This window comes from Haliotis asinina, chromosome 2, assembly GCF_037392515.1.
Source record: "Haliotis asinina isolate JCU_RB_2024 chromosome 2, JCU_Hal_asi_v2, whole genome shotgun sequence".
Lineage (NCBI taxonomy): Eukaryota > Metazoa > Mollusca > Gastropoda > Lepetellida > Haliotidae > Haliotis > Haliotis asinina.
The window spans coordinates 50,661,374-50,683,785 of NC_090281.1; the positions used below are offsets into that span (position 1 = coordinate 50,661,374).

General features: G+C 37.9%; 1 protein-coding gene across 1 annotated transcript; it reads right to left on the bottom strand.

Moving 5' to 3' along the window:
- Window positions 1–6,496: 6,496 nt before the first annotated feature.
- LOC137273873 (sterile alpha motif domain-containing protein 9-like) lies at window positions 6,497–20,998 on the bottom strand. Its single transcript, XM_067806770.1, has 6 exons — window positions 20,839–20,998; window positions 13,539–13,854; window positions 12,805–13,024; window positions 12,249–12,406; window positions 7,080–11,857; window positions 6,497–6,657 (listed from the first exon to the last, which is right to left on the bottom strand). Exons 2-6 carry the CDS (start codon window positions 13,843–13,845, stop codon window positions 6,574–6,576), a joined length of 5,547 nt encoding a protein of 1,848 aa, XP_067662871.1. The 5' UTR covers window positions 13,846–13,854; window positions 20,839–20,998; the 3' UTR covers window positions 6,497–6,573.
- Window positions 20,999–22,412: the final 1,414 nt, after the last annotated feature.

Sequence of the window (22,412 nt, forward strand, 5' to 3'; positions counted from 1 at the left end):
ATTGTCTGGTCCAATTAATAATACTGTAATAATGTGTGATGTGAAACAAGAAACAAACTGTAATCAGCTCGGTGCATCTGGCTGCGCGTAGTATATGGTGTGTCGACTGGGGAATTAACTCATAATTGTACATACTGTGGGTTGACGAAGTCGAAGAATAGGTTGACAAAGACTTCTTTCGTTGGTTACACAAGACATGGCAAACAAGTATACATGAATGAGGTGAGCGGACTTCCAGCTGAAGCCCATGACGTTTCCTACGAGTGGTATAATCCTGCACGTGGTCGTTCCTACATCTACTACAGTCGGAATAAAATTAAAAGGACTCCAATTTTTTAACATTGATGTGAACATATGTATACAGTTTTTGCTAACCATGGACAGGCAAAGACTCAACAATGGACAGATTGAGAAACAATAGCACTTCCTCGTGCAGCTGATGTGATGACAGACACAGCCAAGGGGGATGACCAATAAAGGCCATGAATGTCATATACAGTAATTGATGGAAGTGGAACAGGGTGGCTGACATGACAAATTTGTACACCGACGTGGTGATAGATTACGAATGCAGATTAAATAATAAGAAATTAGTCTGATATGGCTTGGCTATATAGTTTCCTTTTTCATTCAGAAATGTTTATATGATTGCTGAATTAGAACTACAAGGCATTCTTGAGCTGGTTGCAGGTCATTACATAACAATTGCAAATTTCAAGCATCTGCATTCAGCTTCATTAACCTGACATTAACCAGGTGATGATAATGAACACAATGTGCTGTCAGGCATTATCACTGTGCGCCCGTGTATATCCACCTTTAGTAAGGCTAAATAATAGCAAAAATGGGACCATGGGGTGGCCCAGTGGTTAAAGCATTCGCTTTTGTTACAGTGTTCGCAGAAGACCCGGGTTTGATCCCCTACATGGGTACACTGTGTGAAGCCCATTTCTGGTGTCCCAGGCGTGAACTTGCTGGATTATTGCTAAAAGCGGCATAAGACTGCATTCACTTATTAATAACAAAAATACTGGGTCTGAATTTCAATTAATTTATTAAGTCTCTATTGCCTAAACAATTGACATAAATTAGTGGTTTGGGTACACACATTTCAAGAATATTGTCTTATCATCACAGCTCAGCAAACACATAAAACAGTGTAAGTCTTTTCATATTCTCATATTCTTGTATCCCAGTTCAAAGCAACCAAAAATACAAAATCAAAACTATTCTCTGGGAACATGTAAGAATGAAACAAAAAGATTGCTCATATGCAGTCTGTTTAAAAAGATCCAGATTTGCCTCCTGATGAAACAAAGCTGCTGTAGAGCAAGGAGAGACAAAAACCAAAGAAAAGCAGAACATAATACAGTGAAAACTCTGAAGAAGAGCCAAACTAGTGACAATAACTGTCAATGTGTTTTGTAATAGCACAGAGAATATAGATGTTTATAATATAGATGTTTGAAAGAAAGTGATAATTATTTGGAATATACATAAAAATCACTACCAGATGTAGCAATAACAAAAAACAAAACAAAGGAAAATGGTACAGTTACAATGTAAAGTGTTGTAATATAATTGAGTTTTATCAGGTCATGGCTTATGTGAGCATCTTCTTCACCAAAAAGGCTTTAACAAAAATTATAATTCTTTTATTAAAAGATGGAAATAGCATGTATATTTTCATAACATGTATTATTATTGAAACTGAATATGTACAATTTATTAAAATACTGAATAAGAAACAAGTCATCTTAACTTTATCCAATCCATTAGTGTATCAAAAAAACAATATTTGTTTTTGTAAATATTGAAAATATCTTATTTGTCTAATGCTGTTCCTATCACAGTTGATCAGTTCACCATAACATGATCATATGACAAAGAGTTAAGGCTGTCTTTTTGCCATATAGAAGTGTGTTTACCAACAGCATGATGTGGTTTGGAAAATAGAGTATTTCTATGAAAACATCTTCAAGAGTTTTATTATTGGAGGCAGGATCTTGCCCAAATTGCAGCATGGTACCTCTATAGCTAGCAATTATAGTCCCAGCACTGTTCCACTGCCATAAAATGCAGAAATAGACCAGTTTGTCCTCTATGTCGTGTCATGCATTATGTCCTGTATATTATATGATGGGCATTTATGACTTCAGAGCAAATACATGACGCACCATTGATTAATAGTGCTCTCCTTAAATATGGATTTATTCTGTATTAGTGAGGTTAAATGTAGTTTAACATTTCACACATTTGACAACAGAGATGCGTGTGTATGTGTGGCGCTGCTAGTACACAGCCCAGACTTAGACTGGTTTTATAGTGCTATCTCACTGAGATACCATGCCACAGTTAAGCATGAAGACCCTACTCAGACACATTACACTGACCCCGAGCTGACCGGTCCTTGTTAAACCCATTAATGCCAGGCCATATTTCAATGTGCTTTGGTATGACGTAGATGAGGATCAAACCTGTGACCTCTCAAGGTGGATGCTCTAAGCACTACACCTCAGAGGTGGTCTGTTCTGTATTAGAGAACATATAATGTCATTGGCATCAATTCTTGATAGGCTCAGTTATTATATATGAAAATTTATATTTTACTGTAATAATGAAGTTTTATTATAGATCCTCATGTCAAGTTAGAATAATGCTTTCTTGTAACATATTTTTGTTACACTCAAACTTCTAAAATGGCCAGAAAAATTACATCGAAATGATTCTGTCAGTTTTGAAATGTTTGACATGAACGCCTGATCCTGCCAGTGAAATGCCTAAAACTCTGGAACCAAAAGATTCCCTTACTCACCTGATTTTAGATGTGGAATTTTAAACATTTACATTATTAAATGGTGAAGAGAGAATGCATGAATGGACACAAAAAGTTAACCAACATTAAAAATATTTCATAGCAGAATATGAAATCACATGCAAATAGAAACAATATTATATACATCTTCCAGGTGGGATAGACAAAAAAATATGTTTTCAGTATTGCTGCCACGGTGGAAATGTTTGAAATCAAACCAGGTTTTGGTGGGCTTTTCATAAAAGGTTTCAACATGTAGACCTTAAAATTTTAAAGACAGTGTCATTATTGTGAATTACTGACAGATGGATGCCCTTAATTGTCATTCAACACAAATGCTCTATTCACTTGACCTTCATTTCAGGTTAGCAAACAGAAAGCTGAGAATATTATACGTACAGTTTACCTTTAAAGTCCTGTATGGGACTGACAACAAGAGAACCAAACATGATGGGCAATTCCTGAATCAAAGTTTACTTTACTCTGATATATAGCATGACAAATTACCATAGTCCTCTTTAACTTCTCTGAGAGGTACATGACAACATTAAGTAAACATGACGGCAATCTTAGTCTTTACGACTGTTGTGATACACAAATTCCATCACCATTTTTCACATAATTTGGTGACAAGGCACAATCCTGAGCATGTTTAACAGCAAATGGATAATTAAGAGTACACATGTAATGTCATAACACAGGAAACCTTTTAAAAGATGCAACGAACAGGAAATTTCTAACTGCATTTCCATTTTCAACTCAACATTGCTTTTCAACAAAATGTAAATTCACACTGATCATGTTGACAACATCATCTAGTCTACTCAAAAGAAAAGACAGACATCTCAATCGTGACATTAGTCATAGCAAAATGAAAGAATCAAGTGATCCTAAACTACTTTTGAGTAATATATATTAGCATGTATAGTACAAATTTAAGTATGAAAATATAAAGTAAAAACAGAATACAAAACAAAACTTCAATTTCCAATTATGCATTATTATGATTTGTTTTGTTAAAGTTCTTATTTCAAGCCAACACCAAAAAACATTTTATATCACAATACCTCATGGTACACAAATCTGTTCAACAAGAATTACAGCAATACTAGATGCAACATCAACCAGGGTGATGAGGAAAATCTTGTGAAAGAGTATGTCATGGCATGACATTAAGCATGGTAAAAAGAAGGAAGCAAGTAATCAAAAGAGTGAAGCAGATGGCTTTTTGGCAACTTTTTAATCACTCGGTATGAATTAACCACAAGTTTTTTACAAGCATTTTCCATCCTGGAAGCGAGGTAGGGGGCGAACCATCCGATTTAGTATGTACCACAACGCTCGCTTTGCACACACAAACAACCCATTTAGCACAAACTACGGGGTCAGTTGGAAATCTGTGCATATTGACCCCAAAGAGTAACACAACAATTCGGCATGTCTTTGTTGACGGCGAAAAATCAGCAAAATGGCGACCTTCTTCCACATTTTCTGTACAACTAGCTGAAAATCGTTCCTATGACATCACTGCAGGGCTCTGGTGACAGAGTTAGATAATGCGTCTGTGGTTTCGTTGGCGGGTGAGAGTGAAGCAGATGACTTTTTGGCAACTTGTAATCGCTCAGTATGAATTCACATTTTTTAAAGAATGAGTTTGGTGTTCCGCTTAATACTAACCACAAGTCTTTCATATGTAATGGTTAAAAGAGTACAAAGTTGAGTGAATTCGTTCTCTAGCTACTATACAAAACATACAAAACACATCCTCAACATCCCCAGCAGCTTTACACACAAAATGAAACAATTACATCTTCATGGAAGAGTGAATTCAAATATACACACAATGCTGAAACATGGACAAGTTACTGAGGTGAAGTCAACAAACAACAATTTCTTTGCTAGGGCGATGATGATGTAACAGTCAAACACTAAGATTGTTTAAACAACAGCACTCTCATTATGACAATTGTGGGCACAAACAGCACTAAAATATAAATATGACTAAAAAAACATTCCAAAACTGCAATAAGAACAAAATGAAAAATGCAAGACATTTTGTAAACATCTGATAAAAACTATTGCATTTGTAAACCAGTAAAGCACAAAGTCACTGAAACTGAGATGAAATCTCCCAGCTGTGGATGACAACTGTCAAAGGTTTCATCCTGGTAAACAACAAGTTATCAAAATTGGGCACAACCTTTTAACATCAGTCACAGGGAGGATGGGGTCAGAGTGTAAATGTGAATGGTGCATATGCTTTCAGAATCTTTTTGAAGAGTAATATGGCATTAACAGATGCAACAAGACCTCTAAACTGGGTTGGTTGCTTGGTTGGTTTGTTATTTAATGCCACACACAGCAATACTCAAGCTATATGGTGATTGTCTTTAAATAATCAAGTTTGGACCAGACGATCCAGTGATCTTGATCTAAAATGCAAGTGGAATACGTTGATAGTCAATCAAGTCAGCAAGTTTGACCACCCAATCCCTTTAGTTGCCTTTTAAGACAAGCATTGGTTCCTGAAGACCAATTCTAACCTGGATCTTCACATGTCTCAAACTGGTGCTGAGGAAAGGATCAGTTACTGTCACTTCCTGATAACATTTTGACAACATGTTCTGAACATTGTTCAGAAAATGCTGGTATTTAATATGCATAGACTAGGTCAAATGAACATCAAATAAGGTCTCAGAGCCATAATATTCTAAACCTATGCACATTGTGTCTGAGCACAACAGAAAAATACAATTAGGAGATAAACATACTGCATTTGAAAATCAGAGGTATATAATGAAATTATAATAGCTCTAAATGTCAGTTAAAACTGAACATATAACGTGAGGTTTTAAATGAAAATTTAGAGCAATTATAATTTTGTTATGTACCTCTGATTTTCAAACACAATACGTTTATCTCCATTCTACCATAACCATGATATTAAGATTTAAAAAATACATACTGTCTTGGGAAATCAGACGTATGTAACATGATTATATACCACAGAATGACTCTGATTAACTAATCACAACCCAGTATTTACTGAAGTTATGTTAGAATGAAGAATTTGAACAAATCTTCAGTGGTACTCAAACCGTTCTCAATAATACATAAAAAATCAATCAGGACATCTAATTCATGATAAATGATGGTAAATAAACAATGAACCACATATTGCTCTTGGGAAAATAACACAGAATCCTGGTTTAACATGAGAAGTAAATCCTTCCAAAGTATGAATCCTAATGACCATAATTATCCCTTCTGCCATTGTACTCCTCGCTAAACATCCAAGATTTTAAGATTGTAACAGAACGGCAGGAACACAATTTCCATCTGTTCAGAATCGGTGAGGAGTTTAGTTTCACACTGCTCTAAGCAATATTTCAGTTATATGAGGACTGTCTGTAAACTATCATGTCTGGACCAGACAATCCATTGATTAACAGCATAAGCATCAATCTATGAAATTGGGATACAATGACATGTGTCAACCAATTCAGAAACCCTGACCACCCAATCCTGATCACCTCTTACGACAAGTATGGGTTACTGAACATCAAATATTCTATCCAAATCTTCACAAGTGTTCAGCATTAGTCATGGAAAGATGTCTCTAAGTTGAAATGGGTCAGCTAGCAAATCATGGCACATGTGCCACATGTAAATGTAATATAACTGTGATATGGTCACATCTCCAAGATGTAGCCTGCTGCCTTCATTACATTCAGTCATACCATCTGAAGTCAAACTATCTATGTCCGGTCTCCCAGGAGTTCAGACTTTGCATTTGCCAGCTCCTCCAGTTTTCTTTCAAAGGAGTTCTTCTCCCTCTTGTCCTGAAAACAAGATTCAGAAACTTTCATTACCACAGCCACTCAACACATTAATGTTAAACAATGTGTGCAATGAGGGCAAATATCAGAGGCTCAATCTGAAACCATGTTACAGACATACTTGTCACTCTGCCTTAAAGGAGAATTCTAACAATTTTTTTCCATTGGGTAAAAACATCAAAAGTCACTTTCTGTGATTAACACTGCGCAAAAACTTGAGCAAAATGCAACACTTAAAAAACGCACTAGAAAAAGACCAGATAAAACCTTTTCAGCTCCAGCTCAATTACTTGCTGAATCATAGGGGTAATTCTCATATGTAGGGTTAGGGTGGAGACAATTTTTCATTGAAATGTTTTGAATTTGAAGATTAACAGGCATGTTAACATTCAGTGTACTCTCTACTTTATTTATTTCATACTCACAGACTTTGAAAGCTTTTTCTTTTGTCCCAGTTCTTGGAGCTGCTTCAAACATTGTGCCATCTCAGCCTCTATCTCCTGAAGTTTCAGAGTGTAGATCTCATGGCCACGTTGGAAAGATGGTCTTGGGAACGGCTCTCTGCCTTCAACCACAGACTCTTCCCCATTGGATGGGTTGTCAATGGTGATATCATAGGCCTTTGGACCAGACCAACTGAAACCAAGAACAAAGTAGACCCTCTTCTGCCACATGCTCCTTTTCATTGTTGGCAGTGATGTCTGGATTGTGATGTGGAATTTGTTTCCACCAGGAAGCTGGAGTTGAACCTGAACTTCCTGTCCACCCACGAGCAAAGTGCCTTCCAGGCGCTGGAATCTCCGTTTTGCTTTGTCAGACTGCCAGTATTCATTGTCACGCATTCTTGCCCCTTTACTCAGGAGTTCCTTCTGATATACAACTTCTGACAATCCAACACCTTTTCCAAGGAAGAAAAGTGTGGTATCTTTCCTCTTGGAGAACTGTTCCAAATCACGATGTTTAGGATAATTTGTAAAAAATGCTTCCTTCCATCGGTACAAAGCTTCTTTTATTCTGACTTCAGAGCAGAGATTGAATCCCTTTGCTCTCCTGCTGTCTGTAGGGAGGTGAAAGAGAACCAGGTACAGGAATGTCTCTAAATATGGTCGGTATTCTGGCTGCTTGGCATTGTACAACCTGTTGCTCCATTCTAAAATATTTGAATATGGAATTGATTCAGTCTTTGAAGAACCAGCAACATGAAGGGCAATAACTGTGTTCAGTATTGTGACCAAATCAAAACCTGTGCAGCTTTCAGAATTGACATTTTCTTTCATCAGGTCATAAACTGTGACCAGACTTACTTCCCAATCATATTCTTCATACTTCAAACCAAGAGCCCCTTGTAGGGAAGTTACACCCATTCTCCGGGCACGTCGTCTTCTATATTCACATGCATCTTCAATACTGAGAGATTCTGGTACCTCATCTGAGTCCTCTCCAAAGTGGGTATTTAAATTTTCTTTCAGCAAAATCAGTGTTTTTCTGTCAAATGACCAGTCGGGCCTGTATTCCTCCCTTGCATCACCTTTCAACTGCACCATCTCATCCTCCAGCTTCCGTATCACTCTAAAAGCTGATTCACCCAGTGATTTCATCATCCCTTCTTCATCCCTATCCAAAAATGAGAAGGAGTCAGGCTTGTAAGATTGATCAACAAGAAACTTGTGAAGATCTTCTCCACCCGTGAAGCTCTCAAAGTGACAAAATGTATTCAGTAGGCAGAAGATGACCCTCAGTTCTCCAAGGTAGCCACCATGATTTGTCATCAAACTTTTCTCAGTTTCACTAAGACTTTGCTCTTTTCTAAAAATTTCCATGGCCTTTTTAGCAATTTCAATGATCTCACCAGCATCTTCATTTCTGATTTTCATTCCTTTCTTGGCCCTGTCATAGTGATCCAACAACTGTTGTTTATACACCTGTCCATACGTATCCCACAAGAATGAGTTCTTAGGACGACTTTTTGTTGCAATTCTGGCATACTTCTCAGCTTCAGACCAGTTGCTTGTGTGGATGTAGAATCGTGCTATCTGCTGAGCTATCATTGGGTCTTCAGTCTTCCTGAAAACTTCAATGCAAATTTCAGCTGCTTTGTCAGCTCCTTCAGATTTGTCGATATCCAAAATAAGTTGTGAAAACTTGGCAAGTCTTCCACCTTTCTGCATGACCCTTTTTTTCACAAGATTCTTGATGATATTCAGTAGTTTGTAAGTGCTAGCATTTTCACAGTCAAATATTGATGAGGAAAGAAGCTCAAGCATGATTTCACTGGTCTGAAGGTTATTTTGCCTCAGAATGTAGTCAAGGATTTCCTTTGCTAGCAGATTACTGGTGATCCGAATAGTCTTTATATGCGTTCCATGGACACCTCTTTGTGATGATTCATTCACCAACACACGCAATGATGTGCTCATAGTTGTTTCCCATCCTTTTCCCCTTGACCCGCTTTTCTCTAATATTCCAAACTGCACTATCCTTTTATGCTTTGATTGCATTCCAATGATCGGGTCAAAAGCAGAAATGGGAATTGTTTGAAAATCGCCATCATATGCATTGATCAAGGAGAGGAATCTTAGAAGTGTTGATTCTTTGGTGTCATCAATTTCCCTCATGAATTCTTTGACAGTTCTCTTGATGTAGGCAGGGTCAAAGTTCGTCTTCAGGATGTTGAACGAAATCAGGAGTTTGGGATCAACCTTTTTATCTTCATGGAATTTCTTTTCCAAAGAGTCATATTTCTTCTGAAACCATTCCATTTCCCATTTCTGAAGTTCATGCTTCAGGACAACCTTGTGTCCCTCATGAGACCTTGTCAGGTTCACACCTCTTCTACACCAGAGGACAACACAGAATACTTTAAAGTATTCTTCATATCTAGACGCCAGTTTCGCCTTCTCCTCCAGTTCAAGAAGTAACTGCTGAACCCTATCTTCCTCTTCATTGTCTATTAGAACCAATGGTGGTTTCCTTGTTGTTGGCTCATCATGATTTCTCAACATGGCAATCTGATTTGAAGTATCATCGGTAATCTTCCTGATTACACAACATCTGTACTTTTCCTTCAGTTCCCAGAGAACTTGTTTTGATGTTGTTGTCCCACCAGCACCTGGCTGATGCATCAGCGTGACTATATTAACCCGAAAATCCTCATCGCGGTTAGGGGTTTCAAGAGCATTTTCAACCTCCCTGATGAGTTCTTTGTGTTGATGTCTCTTTAAGACATGATTATCTCTAAACCAGAAATTCATCCACTGTACTTGTCCTCCTCTGAAGAATTTCACTTCAAGACTCCTCCGTAATCTTTCTCTGGACTGTTTGTCTGTCAGTTCTTCATTTCCTTCACATTCTTTGCTGCTGAGTATTTCCAGGTCATTCATCTCAGTAATGTTCCTTTCTTTTAAAACACAGAAGGCTCCAGAGGAAGTTGGCAGCTCACAAGTTCCTGCCTGTTTTGGATTGATAATGTTTGTGAATGTTGTATTGACATGTCTCCATGGCATCCCAAGAACACATCTGTTCTCAAGAGACTTCTTTGATACGACATGACGCCTTGTCAGTTCCTCCATCCACAAATCGGCTATCTCCATAGATTCTGCAATAACCATCCATTGATCCTTAAACTTCAGAATAACTTCATCAGCTGCCTCCAGCAGAACTTCATAGTTCTTCGAGAAAAGAAGGATCAACAGCATGCCCCTTCCAAGTGGAATTCCTGAATGAAAGAACCTCAAAGCCTCTTTGAAACCTTCAAATCTCTTCTGTTTCCAATCATATGGTTGCATTTCCTCTTTTGAAAGTCTACTGTAACCATTGCAAAAAATCCATGATTTTTCTGTTGACAGCTTAAGAGATTCTAGAACTTTATCTGAGTATTCCTCTGCATTTTTGTCAAAGTTATCAGTTGTATGGACTTCATAAACTTGCTTTTTTTCATTGACAGAATAGATCCCATTGGAATCACTGGTTGGATCAAAATCAAAGATCGCCTTGGAATCAAAATACTGGATGAAAGAGAGGTTTTCTTCAATATAGCCAAGATCCATTGACGTATCTAGTGGACTTATCAGTAAAACTGGATACATTTCATCTTCTATTGTTTCACTGCCACCTGTAAACAGATTTAGAATCTTCTTTCTCAGATCTGGTGGAATATAGGAAGCTGATGACTGGATCTCCTGCTGAAGTCTCAGTTCTGTTATGCTCTTCTTTTTCTTCATGAAATCATAAATCTCTTTTTCAGAGAGTGATTTTACAGTTCCATCAGCTAATCTGTACAACTGTTCTCTCTTGATTTTGTGTCCTGCTACAACCTTTCCCCGAACAAAGAAGGCTTCCTCCATGACAACCTTCCCAGTAGGAACAACATCAACCTCCAACACCCAAAGAGGTCTGTCTTGTGACACAGGATTAGACACTTCAATAAACTTTGCTGAGCGAACTGCCTGAAATGCAATTTCCTGTTGATCTTCATAAAATGCCTCTCCAATCAGTTGCCTGATGGTGTCTTCACACTTTTCTCTGTCAAGATGAATTCCAACAACTTGTCCCTGACAAGGCTCAGTAGGCAATGGAATGATGCCAACATAAAGTGTCCCATTGGTTCGGTCATTCATGCAAGCAGATGCAAATATCACTGCCTCTTTGGCAATCCTTCTGTACACATTCTTCTCACCATTGTCAAGTTGCAGGAACTTCTTCACAGGGTTGATCATGTTCTCTCTGGAGTAGCCAGATATTTCCATTAATCTTCCCCTAGTGTATCGATCTGTCGGAGATACAGCTGAGTCAAACCGTCTGAAGTGCTCTTTGTAAACAGGTGCAGCAATGGATCCTACTGACATGTTACCCATTTGAGGTAGACTCGGAGCTGCATCAACTCTCATTTCTCCTTGATCCTTCTCATTATCTGATACTGATTGTCGTATAACCTTCAGCTTTGGAAGTTCAGTCGTTTGTTCTTTTATCTCCTTAATTTTTAACATTAGTTTACGTCTCTTCCCAAAGGAGAGTTCCTTACTGGAGAATTCCTGTTTGAAATCTTCTTCTTTCATTGTCAAAAACACAACTCCATCAATCTCTAAGTCTCTGAATTTTGCTACAAAATCTTCATCAAGATCAAGGCTCCTAAAACTTGGTTTCAGATAGGTTATCAGTTCATCAACTGTCAGTGACTCTATATCCTTGAGGTGACTTGGAGGGTCTGAAATGAAACCAAATAACATTTAGTACCTGAAAACAATGCTGAAGAGAGCGAGTTGGAGTCTGAGTTGGTCCTCATAATTAATTCACACATGGCATAGCCATGTAACTGAATGTGTACACCTTTTTTAACAGAATTGGTCATAACACAGCATGTCAGAGTAATATGATAAAAATGATGCAGTTTTAGAAAATTACTTTAATAGTGAAGTTCACAAAGCAGAGGACACTCTTCTCCGTGAATAACACCACATTATGTAGACTTATATAAAAATGCTTTTCTCAAATCAAACTCTTGCCCCAGGAACACTCATCAAAACTGACAACTGACCCCTAAGAAATTACACTTTATGAGCTGAGAAGTTTATGATGTTAATTTGTCATGGTTTTACCATTACTGCTACCTGGTGATTGTACTCCAGCACCATAGTCTTCACCACTACCTAGGCTAGCAGCTGCAGGAACTGTAGTAGCTGGCACCTCAGGTGATGAAGGTACCTCAGGAACTATTGGCTTATCTTCTTTTGTGCCAAGGTTAGAAAATGTTGGACTACCTGATTCAAGGAAATGAATGGACTAGAAGTCTCCCCCAGAAGTTAACTACAAGAAGACCTCATCAAACTCAAATGACACAACCTCAAGTAGTGTTTTCAACATGTGTCTAATGTGTTCAGCTATTAATTTTAACATTTCGGGATGTGAGCTTCATAAATACCTCAGATAACACCTTTCTTGAAATAGTGTCTCCTTGATTTTGGCACTATAAAAGAAGCAGATCCAGCTCTATGTACCATGTGTGAATCCCATTTCTGAAGTCTCCCACCATGATACTGCTAGAATGTTGCTGAAAGTGCAGCAAAACCATACTTACTCAATCAGGACATACAAAGCAGTACAAACAACAAATATGTAAAATTTCCAACAAATCTATTAGATTGATAAGGATACACTTTTTTCTTCTTGCCTGGTGTAAAGATAACCCCAGAGAAGACCTCGATAACAAAGTTTTTCAGTTTCTCATCCTTCCAGTCAAAGTTGATGCCTCTCCCTCTGAGTACGTGAACAGCACTCCTCACTTCGGGCAAGGTGCAGCTTTTGCCTGCCTCATCAACAAAATTCTTCAGCAGGATCTCTCTCACCTGGCTGTTGATGTCATAGCTGGGCTCATCTTTAACAAAGATGTACAAATATGGTTTAGTTTGCAGTATTGAAATGGGCAATACAAGTGACTGATGGTTGTCAGCAATTTTATCAAGGGATGATAGTCAACTTGGCTACAGAAGTCCAGCTTCAGCCTTGCCAAACTGAATGATGGATCGCTTGTAACGCCTCCACTAGTTATTGCAAATAATGTCCCTTCTATGTAAATTAGTCAGAAATAACATATCACAACATATTGGGGTGCACATCTATAAAGACATTTCACAGACAAGACACGATTGTAGGGATAGGAACAGGTAAAAGCTGAGCCCCATGTGCATATTGAAAACAGGTGTCATTGGTGATGACACAAGAACAAGCAGAAGTTTCATTGGTTCAGTGGATTTGCATTTCATATTGGGTAGACTAGTGGTTAAAGCGATTGCTGGTCACGCCAAAGAACCCGGGTTTGATTCCCCACATGGGCACAAAAAGCTCATTTCTGGAGTAGCATGCCCTGATACTCTCTCTCTCAGCCTTACCTGTAACATCACTAGCATCCAGCTGCGTCTCCCGCAGTCGATCATAAATGTCTTTCTGATGCTTCTTAAGAACACCAAGAAACCACTTATAGGCTTGGGCACTTTCTGGTTTGTGCTTCAAGATACGCAGCAGTCTCTCATTCTTGTCAACATCCACTGGCTCATATCTCACCCTCTGTTCATCTTCTTCTGTCAGTACAATCTCTGGACATGACCGGAGGTCATCAAGGAGGTAGACAGCAGTCAGCACCTTCCTCAGATAATCCCAGTTCTTTTGGATCTTCGCCCAGTCTTTTCTGTCCATCATGTTTGTTCACTATAGACAGAATATGTCATATAGTGTGAGTTTGAAACAATTGTTACCTTGAATAAGTCAAGTGGACTTGCTACATACAAGTATAGCAAGCCCATTTTTGAAATTCAAAATTAGACTTAATAATGACGAGTCATAGTATTCTAATGGTCTGGATTGATATTCACAAAATCAATCACTGGATTGTCAGATCTAATCTAGTTATTTTATATAGAGATGAAGGTGCCAGATTCACTGTTCCAGCCAATTTAACACTTACCAGGTTTTTAAGTGTAGTATCTTTGTAGTTTTTAATTCCAGATAAACGTGGCTACAATCACCTGGGTCTGAAGTGATCATGGAAATCCAACTACAAGGTCCATGCAGATAGCCAAGGTACTATAAGGCCCGTGCTCTCCAGTATGGTGATCTACCTCAGAATCAGTTGTAAGCAATATATAACCTGTTTTCTAAGTTGTATTGTAATGTAAAATATTTTAGAATCAATTACTAGTTTTGAATTTATTTATGTGATCACCTAGTTAGTTTACTGTTGTTCGTTGCCAAAGTTTTATAATTTGCCTGTATTAGTCATGATATGGTTGAAATATTGCCAGTGTGACTTAAAATCTGACCTCACTATCTCAACCACCCACTCTTCACTGGCACTTTCACATATTAATAGTATGTACACAGTATATACAGTGCCTCATGGTTTAACAGTCATATACAATTTTGAAGAAATGGGTTTTTAAGATGCAGACGATGATACAATGTTCATTAGATCAGTTAAGGAGGAACCTGTGTTCTTAGAGAGGGATAGACTACCTGACTAAGGAGTTAGCGTAAAACCCACCACTAAAGTTGCATTTTGCGATGTCAAGGTACCAGTAAACAAAGTATATCTTGGTTTTGCGTAAATGGTTTTAGCTTTGTGCTTGAAACCAGTGTCACTGTAGGATGCTTTACAATGTCATATGTGTCAAAATGTGACAGGTAGATCTTGATCAGGAGATAACAAATTGCTTTTACAGCATTTTCAGGAACAGAGTACTTCAGTATTGAACATGAAAGCACCATCATCGAAACAAAACACAGCACAGTTAGAAGCAATACCAAACACCCAGAACATCAAATTACCAGACACAGCAAAACTGCTCACCCAGAATGCTGCATCATGAGACACATCATCACCCACCCACTAAACACCATAACCAGACACATCACCACCCACCCACTACACACCATAACAAGACACATCATCACCCACCCACTAAATACATAACCAGACACATCATCACCCATCCACTAAACACCATAACAAGACACATCACTACCCACTCACTAAACACCATAACAAGACACGTCACCACCCACCCACAACACACCGTAACAAGACAAATCACCCTCCACCCACTAAACACCATAACAAGACACATCACCACCAACCCACAACACACCATAACAAGACACATCACCACCCACCCACCAAACATCATAACAAGACACATCACCACAATGCACAACACACCATAATGAGTCCATACAGCAAAAGTACTTTTAGTTCTGCAAAGAGCCAGATGAAAACTTAAAACTGATTAAATCTTCTTGAAGTGGTAATAAAGTTATGTACCGATTTGATAATATGATGATTTATAGGTCCGGGCAATTTGAAGTTACCATACAGAGTATCATTTCTTATCCACGTGGTCAACGTATGTGTAGGTGCATACTCATCTCATACACCACACAAGTGTCGTATTGGCTTGACCTGGGTCGTAATGATTTGACCGGAGATTCTACCTATTTGATTGGATAACCGATGACCTCTCAGTTACATCACGTTGTAGCAGAACTATATTTCCATTCATAACAAACATGTGAATTCAGTCATTCTCCAACATACATGCGCTGTGGGTATGTAAACATTGCAAAACTTGCAGTGTCACTGTTTCGCTGTCAGTCGGACTGAGACATTATATCTGTTGAAAAACATAAAAGCAATGTTTCCACCAGTGAAGCAACTGCAAACCAAGAAATGGGTTGCTACGGAGTAGTTTACTGTTTGGGGCTGTTCAAGGCAATGACAACTAAAATGCATTGTGACGTTGGTTACCAAGGGAGTAGACCTTGTGACATCATTACAATGTGACATCATGCTAAAAGTGTTCTCATACCATACACAATTCTTCTGCAACCTCTTTATGAAACTGGTTTCAGTTAGAAACCATGAAAATAAGCTATGTTGTCAATTTAATACATCTTAGACTTGGGTAATAAATAAAATATGATAAAATAAGATCACATTGTATACGAAACTCGTGACTTTCCCTTGGTGTCTGACCTTGCTTTCGCTCTGTCAGATACCATGGCAAGGACACTCGTTTCGTTTCATTCTCTATCTTTGTTAACTCATTAAGCCTGAGAGCCGCTTCACTGCTAAACACCTGGAACCCCGTGCTGATTGCCCGGCCGGCTGTGACGAGACTAATTAGGGCTAATCACGCCTGATATCCCTGGCTGGTTTCTTAGATTACAGGAAACTGTCTCGTCATACGAGCAAGTCCTGATTGTTTAATTGTTTAATTGCGTTGTAAAGGTATATGTTGACAGAAAGCAGGAGTGAATACATGTCATATATGTAACGTTTTACGTAATTTTATTACATTTTCTCTTGTTGACTTTTGGTGGCGTGTGTATTTTCTTAACACGTTTGTATTCTTCGTATGTAAGACATACTTAAACAAATTGTCCCTCTCATGTCATTGTGTGAGGTTAAATTGTTCAAAACATCTATGTCAATGGCAGTAAAGAAGAATTTACGCACATGCCTAATAATCTTCTATGAAAGAAGCGTTTTCGCTGACACGTTGCTAGTGTATACTGAATATTTTAAGGTAAGTACTAATAAGCTAGTCTGTGACTTACATGGAGCAGATTCACAGTTTGTCACTTTGGTTCATCAAGATTTAACACAGAAAATATACGTTATCACACGAACATACATGTATGTATATTGTATAATGCTATTCCTTGCACATACATAAGACAAAGGGTCATGGGATGGGCGTCATCAAAGTTCCCGAATAGGACGTTTTGTATCTCAGCTGTTCAATACAGTGGCTGATTTCTTATCTGTGACCAATTGTATCAGGAGATACCTGTCACAGAGGAAATAACAGGTGATGGGGCATGGGCTAAATTTCTGAAGAGCACGTTCGGTCACTAGACAGCTTGGTTACAGATTGACTATTGGTTTGATCGTTGACCAATCGATATGCTGGATTTCGGTTTTATCAACTCTAGCTATCATGAAAAAGTTTGTGTATCGTGAACATAAATAATCGTGAGGATGCCTGAAATGTACATGTAGGACTAACAAGCACTTTTCTTTAGAGCGCTCAAATTGCTACAATCAGATTATTTTTACCCCAGATAACCCAAACCAACCATTGAGTAGAGAGAGTATTTATTTGCATATACATTTTGCGCACACTACTTGTACATCAAACATAATGGCTTGCTGAACGTTTCAATATAATCTGCACATTGTTACGAATAAATATCACAATTCAAGTACATGTATTATAGAATTAAAATAAGTTACACTATACTGACTTATTGTGATGTATACACTTGCACTTGAATCTCCCCAAATATTTATGAAGATGGGCATACTTATATTTCTTTTGAAAGCAAACGAATTTCAGAAGATTGACAATGGACTCCACAAAATGAATGAATGAATGATTTAATTTAGAATAAGGTTTTGCAACCTTGTCACCGTTAATTCAATCAATGTGCAAACAGAGTATCTTAGTATTCCCTCCCAATGACGAGTAACAAACACTTACCTCCTGTTACAACATCTCTTAATCCCCTTTCTTGCAGACGTGTTCATTTACCTGTATAAGCCCCCGACATTGCAAGCAATTGTTATCAAAACACATTAATAGTTCTTCTGATTACCACAGAAAGTAACCTCTCTCGTAAGAAAAGCTAATTTTTTATCATTACTGCTAAAGTGAATGAAATAATAGGTACAATACGAATTTAAAATTTAAAACCCCCAATATGCGACTCTCGCTGAATGGGAGGTGCTTTTTATCACCCCCAATATGCGGCTCTTGCTGAATAAGAGGTGCTTTTTATAACCCCAAATACGCGACTCTCGCTGTGAGAAGCTAATTAATTTGACCTGCATATGCGTCTCTCGGCCTTAATGAGTTAACTTATACTCATATTTGAAATAAAATAAATTGTGTCTTATAGCATCATAGTTGGGACAAATAAAAAAAATAATGAAAGGTGTCCTCGAAAGCAGCACCCCAACAACACGATGGGTTATCTTATTCTAATCGGAATCTGCAGTTGAATATTTCACAGAACCTGTTTCCTATGTTGATGTCAAACCGCAATAAACTCAAAATATTGCGATATGGTGGAATCAAGTCTTTAAGCAAAGAATTCCAAAGTTCCATAGTGCTGGACAAAAATGATTTTTCTTGATAATTGGTAACTCCTTCAACATTTTATCATTTGTTAAACTTTATCAATTACAGAATTCATCTGTGCAGTCCAGTTTGCATCTTTTTGAAACCAGAGCCCAAAATGTTTGTGCTCGGAATGATAATTATTTTTGCATAAACAATCTTGAACTCACTAATTGAGCATTTCCTGAAATTCGTATCAAGATCAATACCAAATCAATGTATATCACCTTGATACAAATGTCGCTAATGTCATTAACTGATCATTTCATCAAATCAACCAAAAGGATTCAAATAATACCATATCAGTGTACATGTGTCTCACTTTAATACAAACTTCACGAATCTCACTAACTGAGCATTTTGTTGAAACTAACTATAGTTCACCTGGACAAAGTGTTAACAAAACACCAACCATAGTCAGCCAAATTCCACTGTGTGAGAGACCGCATTTGACAGAATCTGGCTAAGTGAGAGGAAAGCGTTGCAGGTACAGTAATGTGTAGTTAAGCTTGGACAAAGAATGTCCCACGGGACCTAGTTCACTCAGCTGTGAATGGGTACCCGGAGTCATTAGGATGCCTCATTGCTGCTGCACTACACAATATGAAGGCATTACAAAAATTCAAATAGGGACCAGACTGTTCAGTGATTAAGATCATAAGCATTGACCTATTCATTTGGAACACAACAATTAAACAATTACCGACACTACATCAGCCCTGGTATCTTAATCCTATCACTCAAAGATTGACAATTGGACATATTATCAACAGGAAAAAATATTAACAATCACTAACAGGAAAATTGTGTCATCGATAATATCATACATAAACTATTGTGATGAAAAATTGTTTTGATTTACTCACAGAATACCCTGTTAGGTCATCATTCTTATAAGCTGTTTCTAAATAATGTTCATGACACTGTTTAGTTTGTAGTCCATTCAAAAAGGTATGTCACTATTTCACCAGTTATATGAAATAAGGTTTTCATCTTGATTACTGACCACTTAGATACAAAAGGTATGCATTTATGCAGCTTTCAAAATACCTGCCTGCCCGGAGGCCTGGGATGGGATATTTTCAACATGGACTGCCACATTCTCAGATCAACTGCCCAACAGTTGGGTTAAAAATGTGTATATGGGGTCCCAGTCAAAATGGCCACACGTCAAAATGGCCGCAAATCGTCCAAGTCAAAATGGCCACAAAAAAGTCAAAATGGCCATACACTATTTTATTATTTTTTATACTTATTTGTGAAAAAAGACATAAGAAGTTATATCAGGCAAAACTTGATGTTTACTACACATGTATTATTAAATCATTTTCAACAAATGACAAATATATATATCTATGTTCTTCAAGTACAAACAACTTTTTACTGTTTATTTTTACATGTCATCCATGAGACCATTCTAATTCTAGTGAATCAACAAATATATATGTGCATGTTCTATATCCATGTACAGCAGTTACCAATGATTTTGTCAGTGACTACTTCTAGTCAAATAAGCTTGATTACTCCAATGGTCCAGTCTAAGCTCTATGGGGCTGAGCTTTCCTTCCTTGTAGAAGCCCCAGGCTGGGTTATCCTCTAGACTCCATCAGTAGAGGTTTCCCCTTCTGTGAGCCAGTCTTGAGAAGGGTGAACTGCTCATTAACCTCAGTCTCAAAGTATCAATTAGGAAAGTACCTCAATGATAAACACCAAGTTTTGTTGTGTGATATAACTTCTTTTGTCATTTTTACACTTTGATATCAAATAATACAAATGTCATGAGCATTAAAAATAATAAAAGAATGTATGGCCACTTTGACTTTTCTGTGTGACCATTTTGACTTTTCTGTGGGGCCATTTTGACTAGGGGTTATGGCCATTTTGACTTTTATGTCTAAGTCAACTACAACATAAGGAATAACAGCAGTGGAAGAACAACTTCAAGTGGGAGAATCTGTGTAGGTTCAGTAGTCACTTGGAGCTTATATGGTCTCTGCTTGGAGGATACAAGTGATAATGGTGTTATGTAACTCGTTCTCACTGTTCGCCCCTATATTAAAAGATATAGCCTTTATTACTGGTCCATCTTTTGTGTGCCGCTCAAAGAAGTCTACTATAACATGCTGGCCTTAATTATCAGCCTTCATGATAAGGACGGATCAATGTCTCTGGGGATGAAAAATATAGTTTTTCACTAGAACAGGTAACTGCGGATTTTCCCAGAATTGTGAGCAACATTTGTTCATATTTATTTATAAACTCGTATTCCAGCCTTGTGCCAAGACGTCCAGTTATATGCTGGGCGAGAGAAACATGAATACCTTTACCAGATTCTAACTGATTTTGCATGTGATATGGGATGTATCTGTATTTTATATAATGGGTAAATACTCTGTCTAGACATCAGTCTCGATTTTAATGAAGCATTTCGATAAATAGCTCCTGATCCGGAAGTTGGGTTTGTTCTCACTATCTCAGATTCCGCTGATATGTCAAAATTAACATGTATACTTACATATACGTTGAAATTATTCATTGAAATTATTCACAACACGTAACATCAGCATTTTGTCATCGATAAACGCTATCTTCGCTCTGTTGCTGATCACCATTTGTTGAAGAGAATTTGTTCAACTCCGCAACAGCGCCCGGGTTCCAACGCGTCGTCATCAGAAGAAACGGGTGTATTTTTAGCCTTCTTGTACTTTCCAACTTTCGAATTCATTTCCAAAACAGTTGTTTCCCTTGTCATCGTTCTCTGGTGGCTGTGGTTTCACTGCACGAATGCATGGACACCAACATGTGAAAAAGTTAAAATATGGTACGCCAAGTGCTCTTCTAATGTTTTGCCTCTTACCTGAGTTTAGTTCCACACTCAGGTGAACAGTATAAACAGAAGATACTTCTAGGATAACATCTTTTTATTCCATTTGATTTCACTTAATTAATTGTTTGTTTTTTACGGCACCACTCACGCCAGCAAGCCTGACAAATTTATAGAGGCTAATATTAAAGAAATTATGTCAGTCACTATGTTTACAGGAATACAGTTTATAGAGGATATTATATGGGTGCCCATGTCACACTATTCTTACTACGCGAGTGCCTGTTGTATATACATATATATATATACAAGTGCCTAAATGTTGGTATTTCCCGAGCGAGAGCGATCGATGGATATACTGAGTGTCGTAAACATAGTATGATATGGACACGAATATAATATTCTGTTTATTACCGAAGTCGTCAAATTTAGGAAAATAAACCCAAATCTTAATTCTTTCAAACACGGTCCGGTTACCCGCCGTCGACGTACGTAGAACGCAACGTCACAGAAAAAACGCGACGTCATAACATTGTTCATGACGTCACGTCACCATTTGCCCTAGGGCATCGCATGAAAAATATGAACCCCGATATGTTTCTCCTTTGTTTCCCTAGATTGACGGATTGGTTGATTTTTTTATTGTTAACGCTTGTTTGAATGTTTGATGTTTAACACCGCACACAGCAGTGACCCAGCTTTGTGTCGTACTCGTTCCAGAATCTATGCCTAAATGCAGGGCGGTGGGGTAGCTCAGTGGTGAACCCCCTGGATGCTAGGTATTTTTGTTTTGTTTTGTTTTGTTTTTTTTATTTTTTGGTTTCTTTTCCAGTTTTCTGTGCCTTTGTATTCAGGTTTCAGGGTTGGAAGTGAACGTTGTGCCAGAATAATACGCTCGCGTGGTGCGTACGGCTATATATAATTACACAGCAATGTAGAGAATTAGAATTTCTGTTGCTATAAATTCAAGTACAAATGCTTTTAAAAATAGACAGTGCTAAAAGTTGTCCAAAACCTTTTTATGCGTTTAAAACAGCAATGTTACCCGCTTATTATCGTCACGCCAAACCCCCAGGTTCGATTCTCCACACTGGTACACTGTGTGACGCCCATTTCTGGCGTCCCTCGCACTGATATTGCTGGAATATTGCTAAAAGCCATACTTACTCACTCACAACAGCTGAATGTGTAGTTGTGTCTTTAAAGTCATATTCAATATTTCAATGCTAGTAATAGGATCCATTGTCAAATCGACGTCATATATA